At 38.1% G+C, this 23,584-nt stretch overlaps 1 protein-coding gene across 3 annotated transcripts in view; it reads left to right on the top strand.

Moving 5' to 3' along the window:
- Window positions 1–23,584, top strand: part of Adck1 (aarF domain containing kinase 1) — a 375,938-nt gene that overhangs the window by 111,811 nt on the left and 240,543 nt on the right. For 2 of the 3 annotated variants that reach the window (XM_090379666.1, XM_090379665.1), the window contains exon 4: window positions 17,765–17,968. The exons of the other annotated variant lie outside the window; for it this stretch is intronic. In XM_090379666.1, coding sequence (XP_090235792.1) covers window positions 17,765–17,968 — 204 coding nt within the window. The remainder of the gene's footprint in view (window positions 1–17,764; window positions 17,969–23,584) is intronic. 3 annotated transcript variants of the gene reach the window in all.

Genomic DNA, 23,584 nt, shown 5'->3' with positions numbered 1-23,584 from the left:
TTCAGTACATGTCTGTCTGGGAAGCTTTCTCCATAAATTCGTTGAGCGGCTCGTCCATTGCCCTCTGCTAATCCATACACTAGGTGCATGTCTGCCAGCTCACAGTTCGTATATATCGATGCATGCTTTTCGTGCAGCGACTACCGTGCCATCTACCGACTTACGGTGATGTTTCCGGTTATGGGTTCCTATGTGATTCACATTTCTTTAGATGTTACCTACTGCCCCTAAACGTTTGTACTAATATTTTTGAGACACCCTGTATAGGCACCTGGAGAGTAGGCACCTGCGAAGTGATCCGATTGAGGTGTATAAGGCTTGAATGGGTTGAGCAGCCTGAATGCTGATGAAACTTTTCCTCTTGCTCAGATTAAGAACCTGAGAGGAGTGGCACAGTTTCAAATTGAGGAAAGACACCGTGTGTTTTCCTCAATTTGAATAGATGTGCAGATTTGAATAGTTGTAGAATAGATGTGCAGAAATTTGCCTTTAGCCAGCGGGTAGTTGATTGGTGGAACAGACTTCCATCTTTTGTGCTGTGGAAGTTGATAGCCTATATAAATTTAAGGCTGAGCTGGACAGGCATTTGGAACGAATGGAGGAGTGAAATGGGAGGGTTTTTTTTTTTTTTTTTTGGCTGATGCTGCATAAGCTTGCTTTCTATCGTATGCCTCTGCTAATGCACAACAGCCATTGCCACATTTTCAACATGAGAGGAGTCCTCGTTTTTGACCTCTACCTGGTTGAACACCAAGATGTCCTGTTGCTTCAAATTTCACAATCATTTTGTGGATGGTACAAACAGTCATAGGTCCACGCCTTATGTGCTTCTGATGCTGGAAGTCTCTGATAGCTGCAGCTGCATTGTTGCTGTTCTGATAGTACATCTTCACTAATAGCACCTTTTCCTGCCACGTTGTTGGCATTGCTGCTGTAGTGCAGGCAAACATCTACTGTATGATTTTGAAGACTGCTTTGCTTTTATACAGTACAGTAGAGCTGGGTAGTGATGATGTGGCAGTAACATATGATTATGCAAATAATGTAAGTTATTTGTATAATCTTAACTAAAATATTTACGTGCAACAGCAGTGGTTCCCAACCTTTTTTGACTCGCGAACCCCTTTTAACATAATATTTTTACTGCGAACCCCTAAGCCTATATTCTTTGAAATCATATAATAGTACTGATTTTTTATGATAAAATATTCCCAGTACTACGTTTTTATAAGTGACAGTGCGTAATAATAAAAATTATTATTAAGTATTTTTTATACTTTGTAAAGCAGTTATTAATCAATCCAGACTAGATTTTGAACAGGCTAAGAGTAGAAAACTTGCTTCTTGTCCAAATGGAAGCCACACATTCTGGTCTCTTTTGAAAACTATTCAAGGCAATTTTTGCCCATCTCTGTTCCGACCTCTGTCAAAACCAGATGGTTCTGTTACCACATTAGCCAAAGATAAAGCTGACCTGTTAGCATCCTATTTGTCTTTCAACTCATGTATTGATAATCTTGGTAAATCACTTCAAACCGTTCTCAGTACACTCCATTCAATGAATCCTGTAGTTTTCCGTCAAAAGGATGTCAGAATAAATTGGTGAATCTTGATGCTAAGAAAGCTCCAGGTCCTGATGGCATTTCTCCACTTGTTCTCAAAACTTGTGTTTCTGAACCTACTCCTGTTATGAGTCGCCTTTTCTCACTTTCTTATTCCAAAGGTGTTTTTCCTTCTGCTTGGAAATTTGCTCATATCCAGCCAGTTCCTAAAAAGGGCTACAAATCCATTCCATCCAATTATTGTCCCATTGTGATTACTTCTACTCTTTCCAAAGTAGGTGCCTCCTTAGCCAGGTGGGAAGGAGCAGCAGTGCGTAGCACACGCTTCTTGATTAGACCGGGGTTTGAGCCCGTCACCACCAAATACGGAACATGCGGAAAGGTCAGGGAATGACCACCGCATATCCCGGAGCAATATGGCCTTAGTTGATAATGCTCCTAAAAACCAAATAACAAACAACAAACAAACAATCTTTCCAAAGTAATGGAGAAATCTATTAACTGCCAACTCTTAAAACTATCTAGAAATCTTTCATCTGATCAATGATCGCCAGTACTGATTCCGTCAGTGTTGTCCTGGAAACTGGTGATATTCTGGCTTATGTTACCCATCTATGGACAAATTCAATGGAAAAGTTTGGTGAAACTCAAGCCATTGCTCTTGACATTTCAGCAGCTTTTGATCGTGTTTGGCATAAAGGTCTTCTAAATAAGCTTCCATTCTATGGTTTGCCAACTGTACTTTTTAATTGGGTATCCAGTTTTCTCTCTCTGACTGCTCACTGAGAGTGATGGTAGACGGCTCTCTGTCTTCTAACTTTTCTACTAATGCTGGTGGTCTCCAAGGTTCGGTTCTTTTCCCCACTCTTTTCCTCTTGTAAAATAATGGCATTCTTCCATTGACTGGAAATCATATCCATAGGTTTGCTGATGATAGCACTTTGCTTTCAACCTTCCAGTTTGAGAAACCCTGCCCTGCTCAAACAGTTTAACTTCTTGAATATCCACTACCAATTCCTTAAATGCGGATCTCCAGGTAATCCTTCAGTGGGGCAAAGGAAACTTAATTTCAATCCTTCTAAAAGTCAGGCACTGTCTTATATCTCGCAAAAAGGATTCTTCTGCTCCTGTGATTATCTTCGATGACTCTCTGATTTCTAGGCAAGATCTTGGTGATTACTCTGACTTCTAATCCCTCTTGGTATAAAACACATTGCAAATATTGCTTCCTCTGTATCTAAAAAACTGAGTTTTCTCTTTCACTCTCAGCATTACTTTTCATCCAAATAGTTGTTTACTCTGTTGAAAATACAAATTTGGCCTATCATGGAATATTTTTCCTACATCTGGGGCAGGGTCACCAAAGCCTCTCCCAGGCCTCTAGATTCCATTCAAAAGAGGGCAATTAGGTTACTTAATGTCTCATCTGTAAAAGAGTGTCTCCCCTCTGTCTCATAGACATTCTGTTTCTGTTGCATGCCTTTTCTATTGTTACTTGCATGGACACTGTTCTTCTGAATTGGCTTCTATAATTCCCGCTCTCTCTTTCAAAGTAGTCTGAACATGTTCTGCAACCAGTCAACATCCCTTTACTGTCCAAGTTCAATTCCACAGAATCAACTTTTCCCCTTCCTCATTTATTCATTCAACTTTTGTTTTCTATAACAACCAAGTATCTTCAACAAGTAAAAAAAGTACCTATACAAAACAATGATCTTTAAGAATGAAAAAAGAAATTAGCATGGAAAACCTATTTATTTAAAAAAGGTTGTTTAGGCATGGGTAATGCAATTCTGTCATTCTACTACCCAGGTAGTATGCGTACATCGTTTGATTATATCTCATATTGTGAATACCTTCACAATGAGTTGCCGAGGTATTGCACTACTTTGAATAAGTAACTTCACCAGTGGACAAGAGTAATGTTACTTATTCTCAGAGGATATCTCCACTCAGATGGCACCGTTTCGAAACTTGTTGGTTTACTCATCTGTGGGTGGACAGGTATCCTGTTGTTACAATAGTCACAACCCAGTTATGAAGTATAACTCCACAATATGAGAGATGCTTGATGGTTTGCATGGTTTAATCTAAATATATTTCTTGACTAAATGTTTAAGAGTATGAAAAAGATTGTTTATGCATGGGTAATGAACTTCCATCATTTCTACTACCCAGGTAGTATGCATGCATCGTTTGATTATATCTCTCATTACCCATGCATAAACAACCTTTTTCAACTCTTAGACATTTAGACAAGAAATAATTTTGGATATTTATTTAACATGATATACTGTAAGATAGTAAAGTGATTATAAGGAATTGTGGGAGATGTGGTTTCTTTCTTTGGCAATTATTTACTTTTTATTTAATTTTATTTTACTTTATTGTTTATTATTAATTGTGTTTTATAGTTTACAATAATATACCTATGTTTGTTATTGTTATGTTTGTTATTTCGTTTTTAGGAGCATTAGCAACTAAGGCCATATTGCTCCAGGATATGCGGTGGCCATTCCCTGACCTTTCCGCATCCTCCGTATTTGGTGGTGACGGGCTCGAACTCCGGTCTAATCAAGAAGCGTGTGCTACGCACTGCTGCTCCTTCCCACCTGGCTACGGAGGCGCCATATATACCTATGTAAATCTAAGCATAATATTATATTGATGTATGTAAGGTGGCACTTAGACTTAAAGGCCATCTCCACTGTATAATCAGTATCAGGCAGAACATCTACCAATAGCAAAAAAGAAAAAAAAGTCACTCTGCCACAGGGGAGCAAACACCAAATTGGCGATTGCCTCCCGGTGCCCATCCCTAGAGCCGGGTCTGGGTCAACTATTCCTGTCTATGCACAATGCATGAACCTCACACCCATAGGATGAAGTGCAATACCGATAGCTGTCACCTTATCTGCATCCTGGCTGCCTACACCAGGAATACAAACAAAAAAATAAAATAAATAAATGAATAAAAATAAAAAAACTCCGCTTATCTAGGCTGATTCAGCAATAATTAAGATGCCAGCAAAAAAAAAAAAAAAAAAAAAAGCTGAGACAGCATAGATAAAAAAAAACTTAATCCCTGTCAATAGGAACATTAAGCTGCCCCTTTCTGAAAAGCCCTTCTGGGAAACTCCTGAAATGTCTGAAAATACTCAAACCTAGATAACAATTTATGTTCATTACCTCTGCATAAATCAACCACCACATTTACAAGATTAATTCTCATCTGATCGTAAATCGAACAATCAAATAACACATGGTCCCAAGTCTCTAAAGCCTGACAAACACAATAAGGGTCAGATGCTATCCCTAGCTCGTACAACTTGCCCTTCAAACATCCGTGACCAGTTAATAAGTAAAAAGTCTCCATTCTCAAATTAAACCACTTGTTCTTCTTATAATCTACATCAAAAGTTACATCAGGAATTCCATCTTTCCTACGAAATTTCTATTAGTTTTGACATAATTTCCCATTAGATAACTTTTTATCAACCTGAATATCATTACTAATACCAGTAATAGTAACTGGCCTACAATTCCTGGTGTAAATCTAAGCAGATGCCATTACAGAATTTTTAGTGCAAACCCCCTGGAACACTTTTGCAAAGCCCAGGGGTTCACAAACCACCAATTGGAACCGCTGCCATACAGTGACAAATTTTATAACTAATTTTTTTTTTTCCAATAAATATCGAGCGCATTCTTTATTGTACCTGTTATCCAAATTTCTCTTCAGTACGAGCCTTAGAACTTGCTCCAGAGCCCTCTACATAGGGATATTTTAATTTTAACAACTCTGTATACTTGCGTGTATGCCAATGCTAGGAATTTGGTAAATAAATTTGATGAATTTGAGGTGTTGGATAAAACATCAAAGGCAGATATTGTTGGGATATCAGTGAGAAGTGGTGTCGCACAGATATAAAGAACTGGAATTTGGGGAGTACACAGGAATGTGCACAGGAAGGATATACAGGATAGGAAAGTAGGAGGAGTTATCCTATTGGTTAAGAAACACATAAAATCCAAGGAAGAACAGCCAGTACTTCCTTGGATTTGCAGTGCAGTGTTAAGTCAGTTTGGTGTGACATAAGCGCTAGGAAAGCAAAATTGAGAGTAGTTGAGTGTTTTACACCTAATGACTCTGATGAGTATAATAAACAGTTATACAGAGAAATAGAGTGGGCCAGTAAATCAGTGTCTTATAATGGAGGATTTTAATTTCCCAGATATTGACTGGAATTTGTGGGTTGGCTACTCACACACTAGCAAGGCTTTTGTGGATTTATTTAATGATTGTTTTCTACAGCAGCATGTTCAGGAAGCAATTAGAGGGAGTCATTAGCATTAGTAGAGGCATATGATGCAAGAAAGCAAGCTTATGCAGCATCAGCCAAAAAAAAAAAAAAAAAAACCCACTCACATTTCACCATTCCGTTCGTTCAAAATACCAGTCCAGCTGAGCCTTAAATTTATTTAGGCTATCAACTTCCACAACAAGGGATGGAAGCCTGTTCCACCCACCAACTACCCGCTGGCTAAAGGCAAATTTCCGCACATCTATCCTACATCTGCCTTTTCTCAATTTGAATTTATGCCATCTCAGGTGATTATTCTGAGAAAGAGGAAGAATTCCATCAGCATTGAGCATGCTCAAACCATTCAAGGCTTTATACACCTCTATCAGATCACCTCGCTGGTGCCTAGTCTCCAAACGCTGTAATTTGCAAAACTTAAGCCTTTCTTCATAAGAGCAACCCTTTGTTCCCTTCACTAATCTTGTTGCCCTTCTCTGTACTTGTTCCAGCAGCTCTACATCCTTCTTGAAATGAGGCCTCCAGACCTGTATACAGTACTCAAGGTGTGGCCTAACCATTGCCTTATACAAGGGAATAATCACCTCCTTATCCCTGCTAGAAAAATTCCTGTATATCATTGACAAGACACCATGATCTACTCTTGCAGGATGTCTGTACTGTAGAAAACTTCATATCTGCCTGCAAAATTATCCCCAGGTCCTTTTCATTCTCTACAACTGTCAGTGTAGTACCACAGAGTTGATACGTTGCTCTGGGGTTACTGTTTCCCATACGTAGTATTTTACATTTGTCAATGTTAAACTTCATTTGCCACCTCTCAGCCCATCTGCTCAATCTTTCCAGATCCTGCAGCAGCATACTCTCAGTAGTGTCCTTAACAACCCTGCCAACCTGCCAAACTTGGACATTAAGTTTGATATACCATCATCAATATCATTTATAAATACAGAAAACAACAATGGACCCAACACTGAACCCTGAGGGACTCCACTAATAACATTAGTCCACGATGAGGCAGTGTCCATTGATTACCACTCTCTGTCTTATCCCTCTCAACCATCCCTTTATCCATAGCAGCAATTGCCTCCAATGCTTGGCATTGGAGGCAAAGGAAGCCTGAGGCATAAGGCTCAGGCTTCCTTGTACCATATAGCTAATAATAATAATAATAATAATAATAATAATAATAATAATAATAATAATGCCACACTGCTCCAATTTGTGCAGCAGTCTTCCATGTGTAACAGCATCAAAAGCCTTTCTAAGATCCAAATATATAATATCAAAGTTATTCCCTGCATCTAGTTCTTTTGTGACTGCATCATAGTATCCAATCAAATTGGTCAGGCAAGACTTTCCCTTAACAAAACCATGCTGTGTCTGAGCTATAATTAATACTCTTGATCTGATTACCAGTAGTGATTCTTCATACATTAAGAATCTGCAGATAAAGGAACCACTAGGCGGCAGTGATCACAGTGTGCTGAAGTGGGATATACTCAAGGAGGTAATTCCATCAGGGGTAAGGGAAGGGTTTTTGCTTTCGTAAAGGTGACTATGGTGGTCTGAGACAGTATTTAAATTCTATTTGGTGGGACCAACTGATGATGTTACCAACAGCAAATTTTAAATGTGAAGCATTCAAAGAATTAATCTTGGAAGCTACTAGGCTATTCATACCAACTAAGAAATACTGTTTAAGGTTTAGGCCTAAATGGATGTCAGGTGAACTAATGAGACACATGGCAGAGAAGAAAAATGCATGGGATACATATAAATTAACAGGTGACACAGAAGCCTATGATAGATATAAGCTGGTCTGTAAAGAAGTCACAAAGGAGGCTAGGCAGGCAAAGGCAGATTACGAGAAATCTTTGGCAAAGGATGCAAAGAAAAACAGCAAAGAGTTCTTTACTTATGTAAACTCTAGGAGGAAGGCGATGAATCCGATTGGTCCACTTGATATCGATGGTTCAACTGTTGATGATTCTGCTCATGTAACTAACAAACTAAATGGGTATTTTGCATCTGCATTCACACATGAGGTGTTATTCAGGGAAGGGAATGCCAGAGGTGAATTAAACCCTGGCAGTGAGCTAGATGATTTTGTAATAACTGTCAGCAATTGGAGGAGAAATTGTTGAAGATAAACATAAGAAAGGCACCTGGGGTGGATGTGATCTATTCAGTTATATTAAAGGAGGCAGCAAAGGATGTAAGCAAACCCTTAGCCATCATTATGAGAGCTTCCTTGGACTCAGGGGGGTACCCATAGACTGGAGATGTGAAAATATGACCCCAATTCACAAAGGAGGATCAAAGGGTGACACAAGTAATTACAGACCTGTCAGTTTAACTTTTGTTCCAGGAAAATTAATGGAGGCACTGGTTAAAGAAGCACTGCAGGAATCATCTAGACAAGACTTCAGTTGTAGTTCAGACACAGCATGGGTTTAAGGGGAAGTCTTCTCTGACCAGTTTAATTGGATACTATGATGTGGTCACAAAAGAACTGGATGCAAAGAATAATTTTGATATCATATATTTGGATCTTAGGCTTTTGATACTGTTGCACATGGAAGACTGCTGCACAAATTGGAGCAGTGTGGCATTGAAGGCAATTTGCTGCTATGGATAAAGGGATGGTTGAGCAGGAGAAGACAGAGAGTGGTAATCAATGGACACTGCTGTTTGTGGACTAATGTTATTAGTGGAGTCTTCCAGGGTTCAGTGTTGGGTGCATTGTTGTTTTCTGTATTTATTAATGATATTGATGATGGTATATGAGGCTTAATGTCCAAGTTTGCAGATGATATGAAAGTTGGCACGTTGCTGCAACAGAATATATGAAAGTTGAACAGATGGTCTGAGAGGTGGCAACTGAAGTTTAACATTGATAAATGTAAAGTACTGCATTTGGTAAGCAGTAACCCCAGACTAACATTTCAATTGTGTGGTACTGCACTGACAGTGGTAGAGAATGAAAAGGACTTTGGGATAATTGTGCACTCAGTTATGAAGTTTTCTGAGCAGTGCAGATGGTCGCAAGAGTAGTTCATGGTGTTTTGTCAATGATATACAGGAATTTTTCTAACAGGGATAAGGAGGTGATTATCCCCTTGTATAAGGCAATGGTCAGGCCATACCTTGAGTACTGTATACAGGTCTGGAGGCCTCATTTTAAGAAGGATGTAGAGCTGTTGGAACGAGTAGACAGAAGGGCAACAAGATTAGTGAATGGAGCAAAGGGTTGGCCTTATGAAGAAAGGCTTAAGTTTTGCAAATTACAGTCTGTAGACTAGGCACCTGCGAGGTGATCTGATTGTGGTGTATAAAGCCTTGAATGGTTTGAGCATGCTCCATGCTGATGGTAGCATGCTCAAACCATCTTGCTCAGAGTAATCGTCTGAGAAGGCATAAATTCAGATTGAGGAAAGACAGTTGTAGGATAGATGTGCGGATGTTTAACTTTAGTCAGTGGGTGGTTGATTGCTGGAACAAGCTTCCATCTGTTGTTGTAGAAGTTAATAGCTTAAATAGATTCAAGGTAGAACTAGACAAACGTTTGGAGCAAGTGGATGGGTGAAATGAGAAGTTTTTTTTTTTTTTTTTTTTGGCTGATGCTATATAAGCTTGCTTTCTTGCATCATGATCCTTTACTAATGCTAATGCTAATATTTATTAATGGTATTGTTAAAAGCATATGAGGCATAATGTCTAAGTTTTCAGGTGATGCAAAGGTTAGCAGAATGGTTAATGACAATAATCAGGGTATACTACTGCAACAGGATCTGGGAAAATTAGGCAGAGGGGCTGAGAAATAGCAATTGAAGTTTAAGATTGACAAATGGAAGCTAATGCATATGGGTATCAGAAACCCAAGAATAACATACTAGAAAATGTTGTGAATTATGGTTAAATTTGAAAGTGTCTGCAATTCTGCCCGGGCTCGAGAAAAGGGAGTATATGATGAGAACTTTGTGAATCAGTTCTGCCCTAGAGAGATTGTGCAAAGCTCAATGGGTAGAATTTTTCTCAGCATGGTCTGTGCTTGTTAACAGGAGAGATTGCTTCTACAGGGATGGGAGACGCTTAAATAGATAGGGTGCAAGAATATTTACTGATGCTATTGAGGCAATGCTAGGTGGGTCAGAAAACTGCTAGCTAATGGTGATTCACAGACTATTAGATTAACAGTAGCCACGGTTAGAGGTGGAAGTAATCCTTGCGGTGCTTCTATTGGAATGAGCAGCAGCCTGGAAAGCAAGTTGTTGGGGATTTCAAGAATTACTGGGAGTTGTCATGAAACAGTAAATACATGTGCTGTGTTCGGGTAACTAAGAGTAAGAACAGGTGCATGTATACTTGCACATACAGCAATTCTAGGAGTATTGTAAATACATTTTATGAGTTTGAAGTGCTGGTCAAGACATCAAAGGTGGATATTGTTGGGATCTCAGAAACTTGGTGTCACAAAGATATAAGGAATGCAGAATTGGAATATTAGGCGTACGATGTGTACAGATAGGAAGGGAGGAGGGGCTATACTGTTATTTAAGAAATCCATAAATCTAAGGCAGTGCATCCAGTTGGCATTGGTGGACAGTGCATGTTGAGTCAGTTTAGTACAAAATAAGCACTGTGAAAGCAAAAACGAGGGTAGGAGTGTTATAAAACTAATGACTGTGATGAGTACAGTGAACAACTATGCAAAGTGGATCAGTAAATCATAATCCCTTTTAATGGGGTATTTTAACTTCCCGGATATTGGCTGGAACTTGTGGGTTGGTCACTCGCATGCTAGCAAGACTTTTTTGGATTTACTGGATTATTGTCTTTTACAGCAGTGGCAACTAGAGGGAGTAATACTTTGATCTGATTATTAGCAGTGATTATTTATGCATTAAGAATTTGCAGAAAAATGAACCACTAAGTGGCAGTGATCACCATGTACTGATGTAGTATTTACTGAAAATGTAACTACCATCAGGGGTAAAGGGAAGGGTTTTTGCTTTAGTAAATGTGACTACAGTGGTCTATGACAGATTTTAATTTTTATACAGTGGGACCAACTGTATAAAATCCAACTGTATATAATGTTATGATCAACAAATTCTAAATGGGAAGCATTCAAGGAATTAATTTTGGAAGCTACTAGGCTTTTCATGCCAACTTATATATACTGTTCAAGGTTTAGGCCCAAATGGATGTCAGATGAACTAATGAGACTGATGGCAGAGAAGAAAAATGTGCGGAATGCATATAAATTTTCAGGCGACACAGAAGCTTATGGTAGATCTAAGCTAGTCTGTTATAAAGGAGGTTAGGCAAGCGAAGTCAGACTATGAGAAGTCTTTGGCAAGGATGCTAAGAAAAACAGCAAAGAGTTCTTTACTTGTGTAAACTCTAAAAGTAAACTCTTGATATATAAACTTATGTAAACTCTTGATATTGATGGTTCGACTGTTGCTATCCTGCCCAGATAGCTGACAGATTGAATGAGTATTTTGAATCTACATTTACACATGAGGAATTCTGTAGGGAAGTGGAGGACAGAATCTTATTAAAGTCTAACAGGGCACTTAATGATTTTTTAATAACTGAGAGCAAAGTGGAGGAGAAATTGTTGAAGTTAAACATAAGAAAGGCTCCTGAGGGTGGATGGGATCTATCCAGGTATATTAAAGGAAGTAAGCAAACCCTTAACCATAATTATGAGAGCATTCTTGGACTCAGGGGAAGTTCCCATGCACCAGAGATGTGCAAATGTATCTCCAATTCACAAAGGAGAATCAACGGGTGATATGAATAATTGCAGACTTGTTAGTTTAACTTCTTTCCCAGGAAAAATAATGGAGTCACTGGTTAAAGAAGCATTGCAGGATCCTTTAGACAAGACTGCAGTTATAATTCAGTCACAGCATGGGTTTGTTGAGGAACATCTTGCCTGACCAATCTGATTGGATGCTATTATGTGGTCATAAAGGAATTAGATGTAGAAATAATTTATGTCCTATACTTGGATTTCAGGAAAGCTTTTGATACTATTGAACATGGAAGGCTTCAGTACAAATTGGAGCAGTATGGCATTAAGAACAAGTTGCTACAGTGGATAAAAGGATTGTTGAATGGTGAACAAACAGAGAGTGGTAATCAATGGTCATTGCTTGTTGTGGACTAATGTGATTATTGGAGTCCCCCAGGGTTCGGTGTTAGGCACATTGATGTTTTGTATATTGATTAGTGATATTGATGAAGGTATATCAGGCTAAATATCCAAGTTTGCAGATGATACAAATGGGTAGAGTTGTTAATGATAGTAATGACAGTAAGTTACTGCAGCAAGATCTAGAAAAGTTGAATGGATGGGTTGAGAAGTGGCAACTGAAGTTTAACATTGACAAATGCAAGGTATTGTATATGGGTAGCAGTAATCCCAGAGAAATGTACCAACTGTGTGGTGCTACACTCAGAGTAGTGGAGAATGAAAAAGACCTGGTGCCATCAGATATGATGTTTTCTGAGCAGTGCAGACAGGCTGCAAGAGTAGCCCATGGGGGTCTTGTTAATGATATATAGGAATTTTGCTAGCACGGATAAGGAGGTGAATATCCCCTTGTATAAGGCAATGGTCAGGCCATACTTATAGTACTGCGTACAGGCCGCCAAACCTGTACTGCATTCAGGTCTGGCGGCCTCATTTTAGGAAGGGTGTAGAGTTGTTATTACGCGTACAGAGAAGGGCAACAAGACTGGTGAGGGGATGAAAGTCCCCTCACCAGGTCCTTGTGCCAAGAAAGGCTTAAGTTCTTCAAATTGCAGATTCTGGAGACTAAGCGCCTGCGAGGTGATTTGATTAAGGTATATGTATTCAAATGGTTTGAGCAAGTTCCGTCCTCATGGGATTCTTCCTCTTGCTCAGATTACAAACCTGAGTTAGCATAAACTCAAATTGAAGAAAGACAGTTGTAGAATAGATGTGTGTAAATTTGCCTTTAGCCAGCGGGAAGTTGATTGCTGGAACAAACTTCCATCTGTCGTAGTGGAATTTGATTACTTAAATAAATTCAAGGAAGAACTGGGCAAACTTGGGGAAAATTAATGGATTGGTGAAATGGGAAGGTTTTTTTTTTTGGACTGTTGGTGTTGGAGGCATATGATACAAGTAAGCTTGCTTACTTGTATCATATGCCTCTGCTAATGCGAATCCTAACTATGTGCTATCACACTGAGCATAGTGGAGAATTATAAATGACTGGGGTTAATTGTGCAGTCAAAAATAAAGTTCTCTGAGCAGTATAGATGGGATGCTAGGACAGCTCCTGGGACTTTGTGACTGATACTAATACCATGCCAGTATGCATAAGGAATTATGTTTCCCTTGTAAAAAGTGATCTTGAGTACTGCACATGCCACTGTAGTCAAGTGGTCAGGCACAAGGGTGCCTAAGTTCACATGGGTTTTAAGTCAGTGACTGCCAAATATGGTTCCTTTCCTTGTATAGTCTCTATCTTGTGAATTCCTCTGACCACATGGTAATCCCGGAGTATAAACAGAAAATTTTATATTGGTCTATAGTCCTTTTAGGAAAGAAAGATGTGGATCTGTCAGAATGGGTGGAGAGTGAGAGAGAATGAATTGCAATGAGATTATTGAGAACAATAACGGGAAAGGCTTCAGTTTTATAAATTGCTATATCTGTAGGTCAGGAACCTTTTGAGGAGATCTGATTTTGGTTTTTAAGGCTTTGAATGGATTGAATAAGCTTACTCCTGTAGGCACCATTCCTCCTGCTTAGTTTACACACATTGGGATGTAAATTCAAATTGAAGAAGAATGGTTGCACAATAGAAGTTAGGAAATTTGCCTTCAGATAGCGGGTAGTTGGTTGTTGAAAAAACCCCCACCTGGTGTTGTGGAAGTGGGTAGTTTGAATAAATTTAAGAAAGAAACAGACAGACAGTTAGAGCAATGAACAGTTAATGTGGAAAGTTAATGAAATTATTGTACTCCTTTATGAACACGAAATTTAAAACTGAAAACCCAGGACTTTTTTTACATTGTTTTCCAGACCTGAAATTAAAAAAATTAATATGAACGAATATGTCTGATTCTGAATGATTATACAGCTATGGCTGTGGGGTATAAATAAAATAATAAATATGAAGAGGTAGACATGGATACCTTGTAAAATGTTTATTTATACATGTTTGCTTATTGTTTATTATTTTTATTGTTGAATATTCCATAGCCAATTTTTTTTCTCTTTTCTATTGCTCCATAACTTATAATAATTAGACACATTTATATGAAATTTTTTTGTTGCTTTCAGGTCCTCAATGTTCCTGAAAGTATGGGTCACATGTTGAAAGACCCTGAGTATGGGTCACATGTTGAAAGACCCTGAGTATACATATATATATGTGTGTGTGTGTGTGTGTGTGTGTGTGTTTCACACACACACACACACACACACACACACACACACACACACACACACACACACTGTATTTATATATACAGTGCTTTTTTTGAGACGGTATGCAATGGTATGGCGTACCAGCACCTTTATTAACAGTGACATGTGACATTTGGATGCATTTGTAATATTCTGTAAATTTTTTTCACATGTTTATCTACTATTCAAATAAGCTTAAAGTTATTCAACTAAATTTACATTTTTCGCTGTCTATTGTTAAGATATTTTCTATATAAAACTGTATTACCATTTCTATAATTCTAAATTACTCAGTCGGACCTCTGTTTAACGAAGTCCTTTTATAGTGAATTATTTTGAACTCCCCTTGGAAGTTACATTTAAAGTACTTTCCGTTGAGCGAGAAAATTTTCATATAATGAACGGATTAGGAGAGAATTAACTTGGTACGCACTGTTCGAATTTCTGGCCTTCAGGCAATTTAGGCAATTAGTGCTGCTGCATGAATTAAGAGGGCTAAGGGATTACCATTCTGAATCTTAGTGGTACCTGGTGAAACCTATCTGACCACCTGTCCCACATATGGAGAAGTTAGCAGATCAAGGTGTATTCCCTTCTACTGCAGTGGTGTATTCCCAAATGGCTCTGGTCTACCTTCTACTGCAGTGGTGTATTCCCAAATGGCTCTGGTCTACCTTCTACTGCAGTGGTGTCCAAACTTTTCCCTTACGGGGGCCATATTCAAAAAAATTCAAAATTAGCTTTCTTTAGTGTGTTACATTTTCCATACCTTGTTGCTTTTAAAAGTAAAATTTTATTAAGTACAATACACAATTACATTTACTGAACAAAACATTTAATGAGAATTTTTTTTGATAATTAACATGATTTAAAATGCTGTTTTAGTTCACTTTCCGGGCGGGCCGTAAGTTGGACACCGCTGTGAATCAACTGTAAGAGTCCCATTCAAGAATTATAAAAGTTATTTTCCCTTACCTTGACAAATAATCATCTGTTTTGCAGAAGTGCATTATCCACATTTTTCCATAAATTTTCCTTAATTCTGTTTACATGGTCACAGTCAACATGTCAGCCAAAATGTCAGCGTCATTTGGATATTCAGGTACTGTACCTGAATATCCAAATGACACTGACATTTTGGACAGTCTCAAAAAAAAAAAAAAAAAAATTGAAATTTAAGAACTAGTGACAATACCGATGACGAGAGAAGGAAAACGAGGACAACGAATGTATTAAACCTTCCAAACGTGAAATGTTGGCATTTGGTGAAAACGAAGTTAGAAAATTGTCAATTAGGTTATAGTTAAATGCAAGAGATACAATTCGGGGATTTCGGGGTACCTAATTGAAACCTAATGCTTTCAGAAGAATTGAAGCATTTGATGGACGCACTGAGTACGATAACAGTTTCATTGAGTGAATGTGAACGAGGATTTTGACAAATGAATCTGATTGTCAGCCCAACCACAGCTTCGTTGATAACAAAAAAAGTTTATTCGCTACTATTTCTTAAAATTGTAGGCCCACCGCCGACTGGCTTCGATCCAGCAAAATATGTCGATTCATGGCTGCTTCGGAAACGTCATTCAGCAAGAGACACATACAGGAAGAAAAGAAGACGGCATAGGGTGTCGGATGAGAACTTAATAAAAATTTGGAATATTGTACAAAAACTTTATTATGAAATTATTTTTACTTATTTTTAGGGATCATAGTCTAACGAAGGACCCTTAAAATGTCACTCGGATGTCTATCTGTCTGTTACGGCATTGTATCTCTGGAACCACTCAACCTATTGACTTGAAATTTTGCATGGGTTTGTACATTGTGTGAGCCAACATAACGCCATATTGATTGTTGTTGACAAAAATCTGTCTGAGAAATGGAAGGGGAGTTAAAATGTGGGGGGATAAAAATGTCGACAACCTATAGCTTATTATACACCATTGAAAAGAGCTCAATGAGTACATTTAAAATATAATTTTAAAATTAAAAATGGCTGATAGATGTGCGGAAATTTGCCTTTAGCCAGCGGGTGGTTAATTGCTGGAACAAACTTCCATCTGTTGTTGTGGAAATTGATAGCTTAAATAAATTCAAGCAGGAACTGGACAAACTTTTAAAGAGAATGGAACTTCTCCCTAGTGTTGTAGAGGAGATGGATAATGTTTTTTTTTTTTTTTTTTTTGTTGTTGTTGTGGGAGTTGGTAGTTTGAATAAATTTAAGGAAGAATTAAACATATTATGACATTATTTAAAGGGAATGGATAGATGAGGTGTGGGTAGTGTTTTTCTTTTTTTTTTTGTATAAGCTTAGTTCCTTGCATCATCACTAATGTTACTAATAGTAATAATAGTATTTCATTCCTCCTGTAAAACAGTTCATCCCATAGATATTCCATAGGGTTCAAATGAGGACTCTGCTGATCATTTTGTCTTTTATATATTATTATCGGCTATGAACTATTCTTCAACAGGACTTTTAGTATGGAATGGGCTTTATTACTCTAAATCCCATAGTAACATACCAATTTGGTACAAACACAGGTCTTTACCAAAGAATTGCTACTTAGTAAAGAATTTTTCAAAACCTTAAGGTGGGTATTGACATGCATGGTTTCCCACACAACTTCAAAAGTCTTAGGCCACATCATGACACCTCCTCCAAACTTCATTGTTGTCATAATGCAGTCTTGCAGCAAATGTCCTCCATGCATCCTCCACCCCCAAACCTACTGATCTGATCATAATAGGGTGTTTCAAGATTGGTCACTACATAGTAATGATTTCCATTGTTTTATGGATCAATTATTGACCATGCAAGGTGACACCATTGATTGTGGTTGGTGATGTGCTGCTGCTCTCCCATGCAAACTGAATTACTGGAGCTCCAGTTTTTTAGCTGGTCCATACAGAAGTCAACCTTTGTTGAGTACTTCATCTCCTTTCATATTTTGCAGCTTTGTCTGAATAGATTACCATACTGTCTGTTCACAAGGAGTGAGCTTCTGTGGTTTTCCTATGTGTTACTAGTTGGTGTTGGTACTGTCACCCATTTCATGATGACATTACTGATGGTCAACTTTGGATAGACCGTCCACAATTGCCTGAAACAACAAGCTAGTAATGTGAGATCTGACAATAACATTCCTCTGATAATCAGTCAGAGTATAAAAGTTGTTTAATATAGAACTTGTTTAAGTTATTGGAACTGTAGTTTATCAGGTTATTGTTAGATTTCTATAATAAATGTACTGCTAGTTGGAGTGGTATAAGGAATTCAAATTAAGTTTAGTAAGCAGTGTGATGTTAAAAGCTAATAATACATTTAAATCAAATAGGAATAGTTTTATTTGTTATTTTTATAGTATTAAATTTTATAATATACAGTTTTAAAATTTTTAATTTATTTCTTGTAGGTTCATTTAAAATCAGCTAAGAAGTTACTAAAACTATGTGAATTAAATGGTGGTGTGTTCATTAAAGTAGGACAACATATAGCTGCAATGGATTACCTCCTTCCCAAAGAATATGTTTCGACGCTTAGTGTTCTTCATAATAAGGCCCCAAAATCAACTTTACAAGATGTGATTCAAGTAATACAAGAAGATTTTGGAAAGAAAGTAATGCAACATTATTTCTCTATATATGTTAACTCTTAATATTAGAATTGAAATGGCAGAATAATTCAGCAGATCAAAGCATATAGCATCATTCTACCAAAACATTCAAAGAATTTTGAGCTCTTGCAAATGGATGTTTTTTGAAACATTTTGCAGTATTTTTTTTTACTTTTTTTTATTAAATTGGATTTCATAGTTTGAGTAGTATCCTAGTTTCCTTCATTATCTTGAAAGTTCTAGTCATGTAGGTTGGCATATTTTTTGTTTTTAGATAAGATGATTTAATTAATAGATAATTTTATCTATTATAACTAATTTATAACTTTGATATGTATACGTATTACTGCTGCATAGCATTAGCAAAGGCATATGATGCAACAAGAAAGCAAGCTTATACAGCATCAGCCAAAAAAAAAAAACCCCCTTATTTCACCCATCCACTCGCTCCAAATGTTTGTCAAGTTCTGCCTTGAATCTATTTAAGCTATCAACTTCTACAATGACAGATGGAAGTTTTCCAGCAATCAACCACTTGCTGGCTAAAAGCAAACTTCCACACATCTATCCTACAACCGTCTTTCCTCAATTTGAATTTATGCCCTCTGAGGCGATTATTCTGAGCAAGAGGAAGAATGCCATCAGCATTGAGCATGCTCAAACCATTCAAGGCTTTATACACCCCAATCAGATCACCTTGCAGGTGCCTAGTCTCCAGACACTGTAATTTGCAAAACTTAAGCCTTTCTTCGTAAGAGCAACCCTTTGTTCCATTCACTAATCTTGTTGCCCTTCTCTGTACTCGTTCCAACAGCTTTACATCCTTCTTAAAATGAGGCCTCCAGACCTGTATACAGTACTCAAGGTGGGTCTGACCATTGCCTTATACAAGGGGATAATCATTATCCCTGCTAGAGGCCCCGAGTGCCAAGCGAGTGACTATAGTGATTTTTCCTAAGCGATTTTTAAAGTGATTTACTTAAAAGAGCGGTTGATTATAGAATAGTGTTATTTTTCTGAAGTTATATAATTTTGCACTTCTGAAGTAAAGAAGTTAGCTCACTTGACAGAAAGGCAAGACACCTTTCCTTTTGTATATAGGAATAACTTATTAACACACTAACAACTAATCTCATTATCGCTTGGTCACTGGTGGCACCGCTCCTGCTTCCACTTGTCGGGGCTGGAAGTCTGGGAGAAGAAATCCACTCTCCTGGGCTAAAAGGAGCAGTGATGGAAAACACAAAACAGTCCAGCTGCGGATCTACTGATCCAGATCTAGATAGGCATGACCCAGATCATGATTTAAACCCATCCCATGCCAAGAGACAAAAAAAAGAAGGGACAGATTATTCTGCTCCTCTCTTTTTAATATTGCATTCCTCCACAGACCAACCACTGAGTAAGTTATCTCCATTTTTGATTCAGAAATGTCTCGAAAATGTGGCTGGCCCTCGAAAAATGGTTCGTCGATTAAGATCTGGAGATTTATTAGTGGAGACGAATGAACATAGACATGCAGAGAGACTCCTGAAAATTTCTACCTTTGGTGGAATTCCCACAAAGGTTACCACACATGTCACCTTGAACTCTTCTAAAGGGGTAATATCAGAACGGGATCTCCTAAATGTATCGGAAGATGAACTTGTTCATGAATTAAACAACAAAAATATAATCCACACCAAAAGAATTTTGATCAAAAGAGATGGAGAGCTTGTCCCTACTCGGACAGTTATACTGACTTTTAAAACACCAATTCTCCCCACAACTATAAAGGCTGGATACCTCAGATGTCATGTTCGACCATACATTCCCAATCCGGTACGGTGCTTCAAGTTCCAAAAATTTGGTCATTCGCAAACTATGCATAGGTGTAGTCACTTGTGCTGCTTGTGGTTCTAAAGAACACACACATACCAATTGTAACAAGGAAACTCAAAACTGTCCTAATTGCCATGGAAATCATTCTGCTTTCTTTAAGGACTGCGATCATTGGAAACAAGAGAAGAATATTCAGAAATATAAAATAGAGCATAAGGTGTCATATCAAGAGGCAAAAAAAACAATTTACAATTCCTGTTAAATCATCTACGTATGTGTCAATTACTCAACGACTACGCTCAGTATCAACTCAAACTGACTGTTCAGTCCCTCCAAATATCTCTATATCTGGTTGGACTAAATCAGTACTTTCTTCATCAAAGGAACACTCTCCCTCCAGATATGTAACTCAAGAAGTAAATACACCAGTAACAGTACCTCCAGATAAGAATCCCAAACAGCAACAGAAAGAAAAAATCAAGAGCTCTGAAAGAAGTGATAAATACAAACTCAGATCTGATACCATGGACATCAATGAAAAAACAGGCGAAGACGATACAATTCTTCAAATTCATCCAGAAGATGACATCGACACAGGCAGACCAGTTTTCTCAAAGAAGGAAAAGGGAAAAATAGACAGGCGTAAGCAGACTACTTCATGGATGTTAGCAGACACCAGTTAAAATCAAACAATGAGTACAGTTATTCAGTGGAATTGCCGTGGGCTCCGTGCTAAAGTAGATGACTTTTACGATCTCTTAAGTAAATATAAGCCTGTTGCAGTATGCATTCAAGAAACCAATCTTACAAATACAGTATCTATGACAATTAAGCATTATACTATATATAGAAAAGATAGAAGTTCCTCTAATTCATCTCATGGAGGAGTAGCAGTCATAGTGAACTCTGTAGTTCCCTGTAGATCTATCCCCATGCAAACATATTTAGAGGCGGTTGCAGTTCGTGTCACCATTGGTATAACAGTAACATTAGTTTCGTTGTATCTATCGCCAAACCATACATACAGCCTTGATGATCTAGATGATATAGTAAAGCAAATACCTGTTCCCTTTTGTATTATGGGTGACTGGAATGGCCATCACCCCTATGGGGTTCCCAACATCTTGACTCTAGAGGACAGATAATAGAAAAATTTTTAGATAAACATAATCTAACTATTCTAAACACTGGTGATCACACATACGTACACTCTCCATCTGGTTCAAGTTCAGCTATTGATATTTCAATATGCTCCCCAGCAGTATTTCCTATCATAGACTGGACTGTTACTGATAACCCTTGTGGTAGCGATTGCTTTCCTATCATCTGTACTTTCAGCTCAAGTTCTCCTCCCCAGAGAGACATTAGGACAACCTGGAAATTTGAAAAGGCTAACTGGACTAAATACCAGGAAATAGCTCGAATACATACTTCCATCATTACAACCCTCACAGTTGATTCTGCAGTCAGGTATACTACACAAAAAATAATGAAAGCATTGGAGGCTGCTATTCCAAAATCTTCATCCAAAATCCAACTTCATCCAAAAATGTGGTGGAATGAAGCATGCAACAATGCTAAAAAAGAAAGAAATAAGTACTGGAATCTGTTTCGAAAATATCTAACCACAGCCAACCTCCTACAGTTTAAGAAAGGCAGAGCTAAAGCTTGTCATATAAGACGAGAGAGTAAAAAAGAAGCATGGGCATGTTATGCTTCAACCATAAACAGATCCACAGATACTTCTATAATCTGGAAAAAAATCAAACGAATTAATGGCAAATACTTGCAAACAACTTCTCCTATTCTACTTGTAAGAGGGAAGGAAATTTCTGAACCTGTAGAGATTGCCAATGTCTTAGGTGCTTCATTTGAAACACTTTCAACTGTTGCCACATATGAACCAGCATTTCAATTGGTAAAATCCTAGACAGAAAAATACAAACTAAAATTTAATACTGCCGTCCCATATTCGTATAACCTCCTCTGACCATGATTGAATTGTGCTGTGCACTTTCCCGATTGAAGAACAGTGCCCCAGGCCCCGATGGAATTTTTTACACCATGATCTGTCATTTAAGTGAGGATTCATTAACTGCCCTATTACAACTGTATAACAGAATTTTTCTAGAGGAGTATTACCCTCTAGAAATACTTTGCAGTGGCTGGAGACTAGACATCTGCGCGGTGATCTGATTGAGGTATATAAGGCCTTGAATGGGTTGAGCACGCTGAATTCTGATGGGATCCTTCCACTTGTTCAGATTACGAACCTAAGGGGACATAAATTCAAATTAAGAAAAGACAGATGTAGAATAGATGTGCGGAAATTTGCCTTTAGCCAGCGGGTGGTTAATTGCTGGAACAAACTTCCATCTGTCGTTGTGGAAGTTGATAGGTTGAATAAATTTAAGGAGGAACTGGACAGGCATTTGGAGGGAATGGTGTGATTTTTTTTTTTTTTTTTTTTTTTGGCTGATGCTGCATAAGCTCATACACATGCTTTCTTGCATCACATGCCACTACTACTACTACTACTACTACTACCTGCTAGCTGGTGCCATTCTTATGTGCTAGCTTTCCCAAAACCAGGAAAAGACCACACAGATCCCAGAAATTACCGCCCTATTTCTCTAACCAGTTTTCTGGGGAAAAACATTGGAAAAAATAGTTAACGCTAGACTAGACTGACATGGTTTCTAGAAACGGAAATCTTTCCAAGTCCAAACCAGCATGGCTTCCGGAGAAGAAGACGATCTACATTTGATCTCATTATCAAAGCAGAAACAAATATCCGGAATGCTTTCCTCAGAAATGAGCACCTAGTCATGATATGCGTTGACATAGAGAAAGCCTTCGATACAACTTGGCGATATGGGATTCTTCAGGACATACATAAATGTGGACTTCGGGCCATCTGCCGATATTCATTAAGAACTTTCTAGGCAATAGATCGTTTCAGATCCGATTCCATTCATCATTGTCTCGAGCATATGTACAAGAAGAGGGAGTTCCCCAAGATTCAGTGTTGAGTGCCACACTCTTTGCCATTAGGATTGATGCCATAACCAAGTGTATACCTAATACAGTTGACGCATACCTATACGCTGACGATCTTGCCATCTCATGTCACTCTCAAAATATGCGACTAATTGAAAGACAACTACAAGATACCATTAACAAAATAGTCTCTTGTGCCAAAAACAACGGATATCGACTTTCTTAACCAAAAACAACTGCCATACACTTTTATCGCAAACATTCTTTACATCCTGCTCCAGACCTACAGTTAGATTCTCATCGTATTACTTTCCAGCCTAGTATTAGATTCCTTGGTGTAATATTTGATAAAAAATTAAACTTCCTGGAACATATAAAACATATTCGTACAAGTTGTCTTAGAAAACTAAATCTTCTCAGAGTAATTTCTTCTATGTCATGCGGTGCAGATCGCTACGTGTTGCTACAGCTATATCGCTCGCTGATTAGATCGAGGTTAGACTATGGGTCTCCTGCATATGACTTGGCCAGACTGAGTGCACTGAAATGGCTTGATCCCGTACATCATAGTGTCCTACGAGTTGCACTGGGGGCTTTTCGTACTTCACCAATCTTAAGCCTATATACAGAAGCCTATGAGCCACCGCTACATCTTCGACGACAAATTCTGTTACTAAATTACGCTGCCAAAATCCACAGTCTTCCACATCATCCCATATGGCAATATCTCTTTATGCCCAAATGGAGTAAACTTTATGAAAGTAAACCACGGCTCAATAAACCATCTGGCATTAGGCT

The sequence above is a fragment of the Mastigoproctus giganteus genome, chromosome 8 (assembly GCF_048544385.1).
Source record: "Mastigoproctus giganteus isolate SK-2022 chromosome 8, ASM4854438v1, whole genome shotgun sequence".
In the NCBI taxonomy this organism is placed as follows: domain Eukaryota; kingdom Metazoa; phylum Arthropoda; class Arachnida; order Uropygi; family Thelyphonidae; genus Mastigoproctus; species Mastigoproctus giganteus.
Note: the sequence above shows the minus strand (reverse complement) of the source record. Positions and strands in the feature narration are given on the sequence as shown.